Raw genomic sequence first — 16649 nt, 5'->3', positions numbered from 1 at the left:
AGTTTTATATACGTGTGTGTTAACTAGTTTTAGTGTAAAGCTTGGAGGCTATTAGTTCACATCTGAAGTACCCTAATAAGAAATAAACACTCTAGGAGTGGTTAGTTAGTATCTGAGAAATTCTAATCAATATCCCACATTCCAGTAGCAGTTTACGTCAAGAACTTCAATTACCTTTATTGTCAATCAGCATTAGAAGACTATTAAATAGGATTAGATGTTAGATATGTTTTTTCATGGGTGAAATAAATGGCGTCAAGATATGTGATTTAGCGAGAAGCATTGTATTATATAGGTACCTCCACCCTTGCTTGACCAACATATAAGAATCTAGTGAGCCCAGCAACGAGGTTCTTTAGAGAGATGTTATGGGCTGGGACCTATTCAGTATTTTTCTCCCCATTAGTGGAAAATCCTGTCACCTGATTCTGACTAGCAGGCTAGATGAATCCTGCTAATAGAATATTGTCTTATTTACTTAAAGTTAACTTTTCAGGCAAGGTAGTTGGCAAAGTGTCTAAAAGGATCAAGATCTGGGACTTCACTGAGCTTACAAGTTGTATGACTGGTTTTGCCTGCTTGTTAATAAATACGTTGAGCATGTAGTAGATTTCAGTCTGAGACTTGCTTTCATTGTAACACACCACTTGGTAGTAAGGTTTCCAGAAAGAACATGTAGCCCATCTCTCACTGTTGGAGGCTACTGATATCTTCCTCTCACCCCTGCAATAACAACAAAACACCACTCAATAATTAGTAAATAAATGTTTATTAATATAATATAGCAAGTTGGCTTGGGTCAGTTTCTGACACCAGATGATTTGCCTAAGGTCACGTAGCAAATTGATTCTTGACACCATTAAATGCCAAACAAACAATATGGACCCACAGTACCAAAGAGAAGCTAACCAGTGTTGAGTCAAGGTAGACAATGCAGTGTTTTAGGAAGTTCAGCTTGCTGCCATCCGGAGAATGGATTGGGAAGAGAAACACTGGATACAGGAACACCAGTGAAGAGATTGTTGCTGTATAGCCCAGGTGAGGCAAGGGCCAGAGGTGCAGCATGGTGCCATGGAAAAAGCCCGGACACTGGCATCAGAGAGATCTTTCTTTGTTCACAGGCTGGCTCTGCCACTTATCAGCCATGTAACTGTGGGGAAGTCACTTTTTTCTCAGGTTCAATTTTCCCCAAACAAAATCCATTAAAATGAGATGGTGTATGTTAAGACCCCTAACTCACTGATTGGTACGTGGTAGGCATTAAATAAATGCTAATTCCTTTCACCACCGTTAAACCATAAAGTGGAATGATGGAACGGCTGCAGAAAGACTAGTCTAAGCCTAAAGCAAGGGCTTAACCTCTTACCTGTCACCAAACATTAGAAGCAAAATTGGGGCTGGGAATTCCCTGGAGGTTGTGGTTAGGACTCTGGGCATTCACTGCAGAGGGATTTACATTTAATATAATTGTTAGTGTGCTTGGGTTTGAGTTTTTCATCTTGGTATTTGTTTTCCCTTGGTCTCACTTGCTCCTCATTTCCTGCTTTCTCTTGAGTGAATTTATTATCACATTTATTTCCTCTACTGTTAGCTATAATTCTTTTAACATGCATTTTTTACTTAACACAATCTAACCTTCAAATGATACTGTACTCTTTTATGAATAATGTAAGAAATCTTACAATAGTATAATTTCATTTACCCACCTCTGCCCTTTGAGTCCTTGTTGTATATTTATACATCCCACAATATATTATACACACATTTTATATATATATATAAATTATATATATACATTATATATAAATAAAATTAGATATTATTTTTGAAAAGGTGTTCTATATTTATCCAGATATTTACCATTTCTGGTACTCTTCATTTTTCCCTGCAGACCGAATTTTTATCAGCTTCTAGAACTTCTTTTAGCATTTCTTATAATGCAGGTCTGTCTGAAACAAACTATCTCAGCTTTGTCTACCTGAAATGTTTTTATTTCATTTTCTTTTTTGAAGGATATTTATGGTTTTTGTTTCTAGTACTTTAAAGATGTCACTCATTGCCTTCTGGCCTTCATTCCTGATAAGTCATCCATTCTTTGTATCATTACTCCCCTGTATGTAATATGTCTTTTTCCCCCCTCTGGTTCCTTTTAAAATGTTATCTTTATCTTTGGTTTTCAGTCGTCTGAGTAGGATATGTCTAGGTGTGGTTTTATATGTATTTATTCTGCTTAGGATTTGCTAAACTTCTTGGATCTGTGCATTTTATCTCTCATCTATTTTAGAAAAATCTCAGCTCTTATCTCCTCAAATACTTTTTTGTTGTTGTTGATTTTCTCTCCCCTCTTTGTCTGAAACTCCAATTACACATATGTTAGAACATTTCATTTTGTCTTTGTTCTTGGGCACTCTGTTCCATACTTTTTGCTCTTTTTTTTTTTTTTTTTCCTGTTTGTATTTTAGTTTGGATAATTTATACTGACCTGTCTTCAAGCATCTGATTCTTTCCTCTGCTGTGTTCAGTCAGCTGTTAAGCCCATCAAAAAACATTCTTCACTTCTTATATCTTATTTTTCATTTCTAGCACTTCCATTTGATTCTTTTTTTATAGTTTACACTTCTCTACTAAAATTCTCCATCTGTTCATGCATTTTATCCACCTTTCCACTAGAACATTTACATATTTATCATAACTATTTTAAAGTCCTTGTCTGATCATTTAAAATCTGAGCTATTGGGCTTCCCTGGTGGCACGGTGGTTGAGAGTCTGCCTGCCAATGCAGGGGACATGGGTTCGAGCCCTGGTCTGGGAGGATCCCGCATGCCGCGGAGAGGCTGGGCCCATGAGCCACAACTACTGAGCCTGCGCGTTTGGAGCCTGTGCTCCGCAACAAGAGAGGCCGCGACAGTGAGAGGCCCGCGCACCACGATGAAGAGTGGCCCCCGCTCGCCGCAGCTGGAGAGGGCCCTCGCACAGAAACGAAGACCCAACATAGCCATAAATAAATAAATAAATAAATAAATAAATAAATAAATAAATAAATAAATAAATAAATAAAAATCTGAGCTATCACTTCATCTGCTTCTAGCACTATTTCCACTCTTGACCATGGGTCTTTTTTTTTTTTTTTTTTTTGGTTCATTGTGTATCTGATAGTTTTTAATTATATGTTTTTGTGGAAAAGGACTGTAGAAACCAACACAGATTAAAAAGGGCAATCCCCTTTTTGTCAGGTCACTAGTATGGGGGAAATTAGTCAATCTAACCTGTAGTTGAGCTGGATCTCAGCTTTGCTGAAGCTCTAATTACATTCAGTTCACTACTGTTTTCAAATATTTTGAAGGTGGATCAGGGCTTTCCCTTCAGCAAGACTTGGACTCTTGAGTATCAGCAATATTTTAGTAAACTTTTTATGCTTTAAGCCAGTTCCCAGCTTTCTGAAACATGGGAGATCTCTTTCTACTTCACAGTTTAGATGCTAGCTTTGGGAGTTACTGGATATTTAGTCTCATGCCTGGTTTTCTGTCCCTCAGGATATCTCTTTCCACCCTGCTGCTCTACTTCCAGCTTTTGCAAAATGACTGTGGTGTCCTTGGCTGAGCCTGCAGTGCCCCAGCTCATCCTTCCTCTTCCTCCAATGCATGCATCCATAAATAGATGAAGAAAAGATTTTTCCTTTCATATCTCAAATAAGAAAAAAAGGAACTGTAATCGAATTTTAGTATGAGCCCAAACTTGCCCCTGGGAAAATAATAAAAATGATCAGAATGACCCTTCTTGTTGGAACTGCAACCCAGACCAAGCGCTTAAGTACTCAGAGATTCTGTTGTAAGGTTGCAGACATCCATTCCATCACTGACTCCAACTATAGGGAAGCAATACCACCTTTGGGGGCCAGAAGTATCCAGATGGTTGAAGAATCCCAATTAAAAACAGAAGGCCAAAATTAGTGAGGGTACCATCAAGATGTGGTCTGGGTGTTAAATGTAATAATAAATAAATGGTATGGGAAAACTTTGATTAGTTTCTGACACTTGGTATCCTAAAATTTTCATCTAATGAGTTAAAGGAAGCAAAATATGATCTAGCCCGAAGAAGAGAGGCAGTATAGGCTAGTGGTTAAGCATCTGAACTCTGGAGTTTGAACGCCTAGGTTCAATTGCTTCACCGTAGCCTTGTATTTAACTCCTGTGTACTTTAGTTTCTTTAGTGGTAAGTTGGAGATAATGGCAGTATCTACCTCATAGGGTTGTTGACAATTATGTAGTTAATATGTAATGATTTATTTTACAAGTTAAGAGATCAACATTTAGAATAGTACTGACTTATAACAAGCATTATAGAAATGTTTCCAATTATTATTAGCATTAACTTTGGCATATTCAGAAACACCGGGATGTGTGGATAGTGATATAAAATAAAATTTATGGTCTAAATCACCCCCACCCACTCCATATACATTCTCTCGGCCCAAAGTTTCCAAACATTTTCCCCATATAACTTGGAGATTCCCTTTCATAACTTACCATTACTTTCCAGACTTAGTAGAGTTATGCATATATATTCCTCCTGTGTGGATATCATGAACATAGAAGGATAGACAAAAGGGAGGAGTCAACCTGAGTTGGCTCCTTGGCAAGTAGGAAATGCCTCCACAGTTAGGTAACTGGAAAATAGATGAATTAACCAGGGAGAAATACTTCTGGCCGAGTTCTAGCCTCTGGGAAAAAGAAAACAAGAGATACTCTGGAAGACCAGAGGCACCAAGAATTCAAGGAATGTGGCTTCTCCAGGGAAGAACTCAGGTCTCTCTTGAATTTCTGGCCCCAGACACTAGAAAATTGCTCTACATTTGATGACCTCAAAATACTGTTGTTGAGAAGGAAAAATGAACACATGTGTTTATGTCTTCTAGTTTTTCGAGCCCCACAAAAATGAAAGCAAGTGAATAAGACCAAAATAAACCCACAAGGATAAAGAGAGTGGGAGAGGAGACATGAGAGGATGAGAAGGTGGAAATCCAAGTGGAAAAATTAGCAGGGCTGAAAAAGCTGCATACCAACTGTCTACAGAGGTGGTGCTAATGAGAAGCAAGCCATTTCCTGCCACAGAACTCCAGCTCAGCTCAAGTACTAGAGGACCCAGAAACCCAGGAAGAAAGACCCAGGGAGAAGAATGGGTTCAAGACAAGAGGATTGGATGAAAGTCTCTGTAAGGATCCATTAGCCTTCAGGTCTCTTCTATAATCTTGCACCTGTCAGATGCCTACTACTCCTCCCGGGCAGGAATCTGGAGGTTTAGTCTGGGCAGTAATTGAAACAGAGAGGTACCTTACTAGAAAAAGGGAGAGTCATTGGAAGTCTACATACTGAACGAAGAGGCCACACACTTCTCTATCCACTCTCACTCCATCCCCCACCCCATAATCTCCTTATTTGGTGACTAGGCTATTCCCTCCCTCGGCTTGAAAACGGGGAATTCTCTGGAGAAACTGAACAGTCTCAGAGAAATGACCTAGAGTTTCAGCTTCTACTATGAAAGCCACCAAAAGACAAAACCCGTACATGGATACAGAATTCAAATCAACCTTTTAAAACCCGACTCTTCAATGTGAAAAGACAAAATATGACCACCAGACATTTGAGGAAAGCCTCCAAAATAAATGAAGGATACTAAAACAAACAAAAAGAAGGGACTGATATTACACTTGCCTCCCTTAGTTTCTGGGATTTCACACATTCTTCTTTTCCTCCAACTTCACTGGCCATTCCGTCTCAATCTGCTTTGTGGGATCTTCCTCATTTCCTTGACCTTTAAATGTTACAGTGCCAAGAACCCTACTAATCCCGGAACCTCTTTTCTTCTCCAGCTACACTAACTCCTTTAGTGATTTCATCCAGACTCATGGCTTTCTTTAAATATTATCTCTATGTTGTTGACTCCCAAATGTATATCTCTAGACCAATCTCTCTCCTGACTCCAGACTGTATATCTCTAAGTCTATTCAACATCTCCATTTGGTGACCTAACATGCACCTCAGAACTATTGTGTTCAAAATGTTCTACTGATCTTCCCCCCTCCAAGAATCTGCACCTGTCAAAGTCTTCTCCATCTTCATAAATGTCAATTTATTAATTAATAAATATGAATAAATATCTTCCCAGTTGCTCAAGCTGAAAATCTTGTGTATTAGTCTGGGTTTCTCCAAAAGCAGACTCTGAGATAAAGATTCAAGTGCAAATAATTTATTTTAGAGAAACAAGGGTCACCAGTAGGAGAGATACATGGAAGAGAAGGCAGCCAATAAAGATGTGTTGGTAAGCCAGCTACCACTGAGTGATTGGAGCTTAATCTTGTGGGAAATAGTGTAAAACACACGTGTCAAAATTATCCCATCTGAGGGGCAAAGGAGCTGGGATATGTATACACCAACTCCTGAGAATCACTGGTTGAGGGCTTCCCCTAGGTGGGGTTAATTTCCCATCACTTCCAGTCTAAGGTAGGAATTGTTAGATTGGCTTTCCTTTTGCACTTCTGGGAAAGGCCTCAGGCACAAAGATGCAGACACCTGGGGCACTAACAGCACTGAAACTTTAGAATTATCCTTAATGCCTCTCATTTTTTTTATACCTCATACTCAGTCCATCAGCAAAGTCTGTCTTCAAAACATATCCAGCATCCACAGCTACCACCTTGACTCAAGCCACCATCAACATTCACCTGGATCATTGCAATAGCTCACTTCTTGGTCTCCCTATTTCCACCTTTACTCCCTATTTTAGTTTCCTAGGGCAGCTATAACAAAATACCAAAAACTGGGTGATTAAAACAATAGAAATTTATCATCTTGCAGTTCTAGAGGATAGACGTCCAAAAATCAAGGTATTGGCAGGGCTATGCTCCCTCTGAAACCTGTAGGGGAAATCCATCATTGCCTCGTCCTAGCTTCAGGTGGTTTGTGGGCAATCTTTGGTGTCCCTTAGCTTGTGGATGCAACACTCCAATCCTCCATCTTTCCATGGTGTTTTCCCTGTATCAATTTACATAGTCTTTCCTCTGTGCATGTCTGTGTATGAGATCATATGGTATGGACTTATATATGTGCAACTATAAATGCACAGAAGAAAATTAGGGATTATACATATAAAATATTAATGGTAGTCACCTCCAATGAGGGAATTGGGAGGCAGCCTAAAGAGAACTATACATTTTACCTCCTTGATACGCAATTTCAGTGAGATCACTGTGCATCTTATTCTATTGTACTGGATTTTTTTTCAATTTAACAGTGTATTTTAGGGATCCTTCCATGTCAGTACATATAGAAGCATCTCATACATTTAATACATACATTTTACTTATTATTCCATAATATGAATGTAATCTACTTTTAAAACCATTCCCTTTTGATGAATGTTAAGGTCATTTCTATTTTTTTCCTATTGCAATCAATGCTATAATGAACAAACATCCTTGTTATATGTTATGTGTGTACAGATGTTCAAGTTTCTTAAGACAGAGACCAAGAATGGAATTAAGGGTTTGAAGGGAGGTACAAATAAATTTTTGATAGACACTGACAGACTATTTCCAAAAAAAGTTGTCCCAATTTACAATCCCACCAATACTGTGTGAGAGTATTAATTTCCCTCACCTTTACCATCTGGATTTACTCAATTTAAAAATATTTTTCAAGCAATGAATTTTTAAAATAGCTCATTTTTGTACTTTGCTTTTCTGGTTGTTAATGATTGCACACCTTTTCATGTTTGTTAGCATTTGTATTTTTTCTGTGAATTACCAACTTTTCTACTTATGAATTTGTAGGAAAAATTTTTTTTATATAAGTTTATTTATTTATTTACTTTTGGCTGCGTTGGGTCTTCGTTGCTGTGCATGGGCTTTCTCTAGTTGCGGCCAGCAGGGCTGCTCTGTTGCAGTGCACGGGCTTCTCATTGTGGTGGCTTCTCTTGTTGCGGAGCACGGGCTCTAGGAGTGCGGGCTTCAGTAGTTGTGGCACGCGGGCTCAGTAGTTGTGGCGCATGGGCTCAGTTGTTCCATGGCATGTGGGATCTTCCTGGACCAGGGACCGAATCCATGTCTCCTGCATTGGCAGGCGGATTCTTAACAACTGCGCCACCAGGGAAGTCCTGTAGGAACTCTTTATATTTAATTTTATGGTGGTTTTTGTGAGAAGTTTTAATTTTTCATGTAATTAAATCTATCAGTATTTTTCTTTGTGGTTTCTAAATTTTATGTCTTGTTAAGAATGCCTTCCTGGGACTTCCCTGGTGGCACAGTGGTTAAGAATCTTCCTACCAATGCAGGGGACATGGGTTCGAGCCCTAGTCCGGGAGGATCCCACATGCCATGGAGCAACTGAGCCCATGCACCACAGCTACTGAGCCCACATGCCACAACTACTGAAGCCAGTGCGCCTAGAGCCTGTGCTCTGCAAAAGAGAAGCTACTGTAATTAGAAGTCCGCGTACCACAACGAAGAGTAGCCCCCGCTCACTGCAACTAGAGAAAGCCCGCGCACAGCAACGAAGACCCAATGCAGCCAAAAATAAATAAATAAATTTATAAAAAAAAAGTGTAAAGGAGCAAGGCTGCTGATGGAGTAGGAGGAGGGGGGCAGAAATTCCACTGGGATGCCCGGTGGTGTCTCTTGGCAAGCTAGTCTAGTTCAGTAGTGTGCAAGGCAGGTCTCTTTCCTCAGACAGAGTGGCTCCACTTCAGCTCCCACTTAAGATTTTTGTTTGAATAAGGGCATCCCCAGCTAAAGAAGAGTTTAAGTCCCTAGCCCAGCTGATCGACTGCAAAGAAGTTCGTCCTCGACTTCTAAGCTCCAGACTTGTGGAAAGATTGTATGAGGAGAGGCTGGGGAGTCAAAACACCAACAGAGACCAGCAGCCCACACAAGGGTTGGAGTGTCTCAAGCAGCATGGGTGGCTGAAGCCCTGCCATCTGGCACAAGGTCCACTAGCAAGGCTCCCTCTGGCACAATCTGGTCTCAGGAGAGCATCGACACATTCAAAAAGTCCAGTTCCATTCATAAACCTCGCCTGAGCGTGTTCTGGCTCTCACCCTCAGGTGAGTGCGCCAAGTCCCTGTACTCAGGTGGCTCAGACAAAGGCTGTGTAAGCATGCTTGGTCCCTGACAACTCTGCTTCCCTCCCTTGGACTAAGCTGAGATCATGAGCTCACTGTCTCTCAAAGGACAGCAAGACAGCAGCAGGGGAGCAGCTTTGAGCTGGGGGAAAGGAGGGAAGGGAGGAGAATGATTTACTATTGGGCACTTACTCTGTGCCAGACACACAGGAACATGCACATATATGGTTTAACTTCCTCCTCACAACATCCTTGAGCAGTAGGTGAAGGGACTTGTCCCAGGTCCTTAGAGCTAGTATGTTGTGGAACTGGGATTTGAACCCAGGAACACCTGATTGGAAAATCTGCACTCTGGAGAAGCTGGAGATTCACCCGGGGTTTTTTATCTAGGCCCCTCCACTGGACCATTTCTAGTTCCCATGGTTTACGCATTAATTGCTCATTCATTCCATACATTTCCCTGAGTAGGCATTTGATGCCAAGTAACATGTTAGGCAACAGAAACACAAACCTGAATTCCTGAATAAGGCATAAGCCCTGCTTTCAAGGATTTATAATGTAATGGGAGCCAGGCCTGAACTGAGACAGAAGACCAGGAGCTGAGTTAATTATACCACCAAGGGAGGCCCTGTGGTAGCCTGGCCAGAGGGCAAGTAGTTCTAACATGAGAATGAGAATTCAAGGTTTGGTGTCATGGGGGTGCAAATAGATGGCCAATTCTCTGCCCATTCCCCACCCTGTCCTGTAGGTGTGTGGGGTGTGGGAGAATGAGCAGACACCATCAGAGAGAGCTGAGGGGGAAGTGGTATTCTGGGGCAGAGCTTCCTCTCAGACACAGCAGGAAGTGGAAGGAGAGCTTGTCGAACAGACTGAGGTTTAGGAGAGTTTATTGACTATAGAACATTGGTTTGGGAGGGCTCAGAAGGGCTCAGTCGGAAAGGGGGCAGTGGGTGCCTGAGTGGGAGTGAGTTTTGGAAGAATGTAGATCATCAGAGCAGTCGAGAATGGCAGGGGTGAGATACTGAGGAATTGAGGCATTGCAGTCATGACTATGGCCTAAATACATTTCATACTCAGGTTTCTGAGGTTATTTTCAGTACAGGAAACAAGCTATGGTCTCTGCTCAGTGTACCAAATAAAATATGGGGGGAAATCTGTTAGAAAGTGAGAGGGGGAAAGTCAGCCTCAAACCAGGCTGGAAGCCACCAGCACTGTGTGAATGGGAAGAATTTAGCCTGGAGTGGAGAAGGGAGGTGGCTACTAGGCTTAACTCAAAACTTGACCTTTGGGGGCTTCCCTGGTGGCACAGTGGTTAGGAATCCACCTGCCAATGCAGGGGACACGGGTCAGGCCCTGGGCCGGGAAGATCCCACATGCCGCAGGGCAACTAAGCCTGTGCACCACAACTACTGAGCCTGCACTCTAGAGCCCGTGAGCCACAACCACTGAAGCCCGCGCTCCTAGAGCCCGTGCTCTGCAACCAGAGAAGCCACCGAAGCGAGAAGCCCATGTACCGCAACGAAGAGTAGCCGCTGCTGGCCGCAACTGGAGAAAGCCCGCGCGCAGCAACGAAGACCCAACGCAGCCAAAAATAAATAAATTTATAAAAAAAAAAACAAAAAACTTGGCCTTTAGTTGGTTTTCCTTATCCTCTTAACTGTCAACCAGTCTTTTCTTTTAGTGAATACTTCCTCCCCTTCAAACTTTCCGTCCCCTATCATTGTTTCCAGTGAATATCTGGCTTAACGGAGAAGCAGCATGGCACTATGGAAAGAACTTGGAGTATGGTATCAGTAAACTAGAGTCCAGTTACTTGATTAAAAGTCTCAGTTCTATAGCCAGCAGGGGATGGAATCAGCCAGGACTAGAATGCAGGATTTAGAACTCCAATTTTTCCATGCTTCTCAGCCATATCATGTAATGCAGAGCCTGACTTTCTTAGCTCCTTTGAGGCTGTTTCCTCATCTACACAAATACCTTTCTTAATAATATCTACCTTATAGGTGGTTGTGAAGATTAGATGACATGTGAAGCCCATAACAAAGTGCCTGGCCATGGTGTGCCCCGAAAAAAAAATTTTTTTTTTTTAAAATGGATTGTGCTTTTAGTAATCTTTATTTGTTTATTTATTTATTTTTATATTTATTCTTGTCTGTGTTGGGTCTTCATTTCTGTGCGAGGGCCTTCTCTAGTTGCGGCAAGCGGGGGCCACTCTTCATCGCGGTGCGCGGGCCTCTTCGCTATCGCGGCCTCTCTTGTTGCGGAGCACAGGCTCCAGACGTGCAGGCTCAGTAATTGTGGCTCACGGGCCTAGTTGCTCCGCGGCATGTGGGATCTTCCCAGACCAGGGCCTGAATCCCCTACATTAGCAGGCAGATTCTCAACCACTGTGCCACTGGGAAAGCCCCCGAAAATTGTTTTAAATCATTTTTATCATACAAAAATTGCTTGGCTCTATGGCTGCACATTGTAGGTGCTCAAATAACTATCTCACTACACGTGTTATGGGCTGAATTGTGTCCCCTCAAAATTCACACCTTGAAATCCTAAGCCTCATTACTTCAGAATTCACTGTATTTGGAGAGAGGGTCTTTAGAGAGGCAATTAACTTAAAATGAAGTCTGTAAGGTGGGCCTTAACCCAGGATGACTAGTGTCCTTATAAGAAGAGGACATTTGGACATAGATGTGTACAGAGGAAAAACCATGTGAAGACACAGGGAGAAGATGCCATCTACAAGCAAAAGAGAGAGATCTCAGAAGAAACCAATCCTTGATCTTGGATGTTTAGCCTCCATAACTGTAATAAAATTAATTTCTGTTGTTTAAACCACTCAATCTGTGGTACTCTGTAACGGCAGCTCTAGCAAACGAGTACAACACATACACATTGTCCCTTTTTAACTGGTGGGCACAGAGCTGCCTCATTGTGAAGACTAGAAACTCCTTCTTGGCCTATGTTCTCCAACTCAAAGTCCCAACTGAAAGCCCCAAGGATGCTGGGTCTACTGGGCTGACTGCACCACCCTGGAGTGGGGTGTTGCTCCTTTGGCTCTTGGCTGCTACGGTGAAGTCATCCAAGAAAGCAACACTTTTCTCTTTGAAGTGACTGGTGACTTGCTGAGCAGAGGTCATAGACAGCGAGAGAACACATCATTCATCATAGTCCATTCGCGTGGTGCTTTCGGCTGCATGGGTCGGGAAGAGCACCTGGGTGTACAGTCTTGGATGAAGAAGTGGAAGGAAAATGCTGCGTCCGTGGTGACCCCGGTGTTCTCAGTCCCAGGACAGTGGAGAAAGAGGAGACAGAGGAGAAGGAAGTGGTCTGAGGTGGGAGGAAGGAGGAGAGGTGTCTGACGTGAATCTCAGGACACTTTCCACGGGAGGAAGTGGAGAGCTGTGTCTGGACCAGCGGGGTCTGCAATCCCGATCTTTCTCCGGGCACTTGTGTGTTGGGATTCTCTGGGAGGACAGCATGTAGGCCCCCAAGAGCCCTTCGCCGGGGAAGGCCTCCCTGGGCTACAGGGCAGTGCGGGCGGGCGGGCGCGCCCCCGACACGTCCTCTGGGCGCTGCCCCCTGAGGGCGCGCGCGCCCACCCCCGCCCCTGCCCCACGCCGGGCCGGGTGGACCCGGCTTCCGGAGCTGTGCACGCCCCCTCCGTGAGCCGGGACCCCTGGCCGCGCGCGCCCCGCACCCTCTCCCCGCCCGACGGGCGCGCGCGCTGGCTCCCGCTCCCGCTCCCGCTGGCGGCGGCGGCGGGGATTGTTTTTGTTGTCGCTGAGGCCGGAAGAGCCGCGGGAGCCGGGTCCCTGTTCCCGGGCCGGGCGCCGCCGCCGCCCCTTGCTCAGCGCCCGCGTCTCCGCGGCGCCCCCATAGCGCCAATATTCCGGAGATCAAGCGTTACGCGGCGGCGGCGGCGGCGGCGGCGGGGCCCGGAGCGGGAGGCGCCGGGGACCGCGGCGAGGCAGCCCCCGCCGCCGCCATGGAGGCGCTGGGACCCGGTGAGGAGGACGCTCGGGCTGGGACCAGGACCGGACCCGGGGACGGGTGGGCGGGCGGCGGGCTGGCAGCTCCCCGTGGCCCCCATCGGCTTGTGCGTGCCTGGGTTGGGCCGTCAGGCCTGGGGGAGGGAGACCCCATTGCACAAGGCGGAGGGAGCTGACCCTGGCCTCGGCGGTGGCGGGTTCCGCGCCGCAGCCTGGAGAGCTGAGCCAGTTCTCGATGTCTAAGGAAGGAACGAGGTCACCGAGGAAGGTGACCCGCGTCCCCAGGTCTCAGGGAGACCTGACCCAACCTCAGGGAGGTGGTCTGTGCTCCAGGGTGGAGGCGAGGCCAGTTTGGGCTTCAGAAGGGACGCGATCTGTGCCAGGTGCGCAGCGGAGGCCTGGTGCGGACCGGACCGGACCGGACCGGGAAGGACTCCACCATCTACTACCAGGGGTATTCTTGGCTTGGGGCCGCACCCCTATTTTTCTTTGCACTGACAGACAGTCCAGAGCCCTCAGATAAGGAAGAAAGAGAACTTCCCCTAAACACTTCCCATTAGCCCCGAAGGCCAAGGGGCAAAGTGTCCACCCTTTCTCAAAGGCCCTGAAGTCTCGGGCAGTGTGGTCTTCTGCCTCTGTCTACCTGTCAGTCTGTGCAAGAGACCCAGAGTGGTCTGTCGTAGCTCCTCAGTGACAGGCGAGTTACCAGCCAGAGGCTCCAGCTCAGGCTTTAATACTCCGAGTATCTTCTAATTGGGTTAGAAGTGGTTGTGAGGATCAAATGAAGGAGAAAGTGCTTTGGAAACTGTATTATGAATGGCCTCTCGTTATCTCCCCGACTCTGCCCAAACAAGAAGAACCATTCCAAGTTGTAACAAATGCCCTGCAGATTGGAGTCTGCTGCTCCCACCTGGAACCCCAACAAGTTTCTGATGTCTTCGCTAAGTAGGGCAGGGTTTAGGGGCTGTGTTAGAATTAACTTTAATATCATACCTTATCTACATAGTAGACTTAGTTGTAGACCATTTCATTTTTTTAGCGCATAGAAAACTCAGTCTACCATTTGAGTTTGGAAACTTTGCAAGTTTGTTTACTTGAAACTTGTTTACATAGCTGAATGATTCAACTCCACTTTAATTTGCTGCTTAGAGTATTTTTTTTTAAGTCTTTATTGAATTTATTACAGTATTGCTTCTGTTTTATGTTTTGGTTTTTTGGCCACGAGGCATGTGGGATCTTAGTTCCTGGACCAGGGATCCAACCCCCCCACCCCCTGCACTGGAAGGCGAAGTCTTAACCACTGGACCGCCCGGGAAGTCCCTAGAGTTTTGGGGTTTTTTTAAAATTAATTAATTTATTTTGGCTGCTTTGGTTCTTCGTTGCTGTGCATGGCTTTCTCTAGTTGCAGTGAGCAGGGGCTACTCTTCGTTGTGGTGCGTGGGCTTCTCGTTGCGGTGGCTTCTCTTGTTGCGGAGCACGGGCTCTAGGCACGCGGGCTTCAGTAGTTGTGGCTCGCGGGCTCTAAAGCACAGGCTCAGTAGTTGTGGCGCACAGGCTTAGTTGCTCCGAGGCATGTAGGATCTTCCCGGACCAGGGCTCGAACCCGTGTCCCCTGCATTGGCAGGCGGATTCTTAACCACTGCGCCACCAGGGAAGCCCCTTAGAGTATTTTTTAAAGGACTTCGTAGTCAAATTTCATATGCCTTTTAAAAATAAATTGGTTTTGTCACATTAATATTATTTGATAAACCTCAGTGTATTACACTGGGTTACTTCAGCTATTTCCCCTGGCTAAAGGCATGATCAGGTCTTTAGGAATGTAACAGACTTCTGTTCAAATCCAATCTAGTAATTTAATAGTTGTATAACCTTGGGCAAATTACTTAATTCCTTTGAACTTTCATTTCCGCATCTATAAAATAAGGGTAATAATAATTATGTGCTGCAAGATTGTTGTGAGACTGAAATAAGGTAATGTATGTGGGAAGTGTTGTTGTAGATAGTAATGCATTGGAGATACTCAACAAATGTTTCTTCCCTCCCTCCCCTGCTAGAAAGTCATAATTGAATCAACTGTTGCATTTATGAGCTGATATTGAAAGAGACTATGTAACTGTGTATACAAACCAAATTTGATGGAAAAGATCAACCTGGCGGTGTTAGGAACATCCCAGGGACTCTCTTTTTGGTTTGATTTTAGATTTTGCAGGACTTATCATTTCACCCAGGATTGAGGAAAATTAATTCTCACTAACCACATTTATAAGACACTAATGAATAAGCCACAATGTCACGTAGATCTTTTCCGTTGACTGGAATATTTTCTTGCCTGCTGTCTAGCAAACTCCTTTTTTGGTGTCACAGTACCTTGGAAACCCAATTAATAACAAGAAGCTGCTTGCTGAGCATGGAATTAGAGCAAAGGGAGTTGATAGTCTTGTGGGATATTTCATCCAGGCTAAGAACCTAGAGAAGCTTTCCTGCTTCTTTGTTAAAGCACATGGATCTAATGCTCTGTTCCCTCCTAGCTTGAACAATCATTGAAGCATGTTTAGTCTTGCTCTGCTCTCCCTCACCCAATTTCGATTTCTGACAACAGTAACTTGGAAATAAATATATTTAATTATATTACCATTTATTTTGCTTATATTAATAGTAATATTGATTTTTACAGTGCTTTACAGTTTGGAAAGTGCTTTCTTGGCTGTTAGCTCATTTAATTCTCTGGGAGGTAGGCAAGGCAGGTATGATCCCCGTTTTACAGATGAGAAAAGAGGTTCAGAGAGCTTAAGTGACTTTATCAAGGTCTCAAGGCTGAGTGGTGAGGGTGAGTCTGGGTCACCTGACTCCTAGTCTAATGCCCTCCTCTTCTATTAAGCTGACTTCATCTAATCTGTGTTGAGTCATATTTGTTACCTTTTTGGAAGATGTCATTCTCTGACTTTGTCACTAAGTTTTGGAGACGCTCCCCACATGAAGACCTTTGAGCAATAACAACATTTATGCAAGCGCAATCATAATAGCTAACATGTATCGAGTGCTTACCATTGTGAAGCACCGTGTTAAGCCTTTTATATACATTGTCTCATGAGATCCTCACAGTAGCCTTATGAGATGGATGCTATTATTATCATACCTCCTCCATTATTTTTTTTTTTTTTAAACTTTGGGTTTATTTATTTTATTTATTTATTTATTTATGGCTGTGTTGGGTCTTCGTTTCTGTGCGAGGGCTTTCTCTAGTTGTGGCAAGTGGGGGCCACTCTTCATCGCGGTGCGCGGGCCTCTCACCATCGCGGCCTCTCTTGTTGCGGAGCACAGGCTCCAGACGCGCAGGCTCAGTAATTGTGGCTCATGGGCCCAGTTGCTCCGCGGCATGTGGGATCCTCCCAGACCAGGGCTCGAACCCGTGTCCCCTGCATTGGCAGGCAGACTCTCAACCACTGCGCCACCAGGGAAGCCCCCTCCTCCATTTTATAGATAAGGAAACTGATGCACAGATTGGCTAAGAAACTGGCCCTAGGTCATGCAGTTAGGGAGTGGTAAAAC

General features: G+C 44.3%; 1 protein-coding gene across 4 annotated transcripts in view; it reads left to right on the top strand.

Moving 5' to 3' along the window:
- The first annotated feature begins 12758 nt into the window (after positions 1 to 12758).
- The window catches only part of LOC309614512 (protein argonaute-4), a 38934-nt gene continuing 35043 nt past the window's right edge, over positions 12759 to 16649 (top strand). The window contains exon 1 of one of the 4 annotated variants that reach the window (XR_014236209.1): positions 12759 to 13115. Coding sequence is in view for 2 of the 4 variants with exons in the window: in XM_082362987.1 (XP_082219113.1) it covers positions 13097 to 13115 (19 nt within the window). In the remaining 2 variants the exon portion in view is untranslated. Of the gene's footprint in view, positions 13116 to 13535; positions 13555 to 16649 lie in introns of those variants that run through there. The other 3 variants (XM_082362987.1, XM_082362985.1, XM_082362988.1) reach the window with 3 other exon arrangements.

Source organism: Balaenoptera borealis (assembly GCF_965194805.1).
Source record: "Balaenoptera borealis genome assembly, chromosome: 1".
NCBI classification, from domain to species: Eukaryota; Metazoa; Chordata; class Mammalia; order Artiodactyla; family Balaenopteridae; genus Balaenoptera; species Balaenoptera borealis.
The sequence above is the reverse complement of the archived record's forward strand: the minus strand, read 5'-3'. Positions and strand labels throughout refer to the sequence as shown.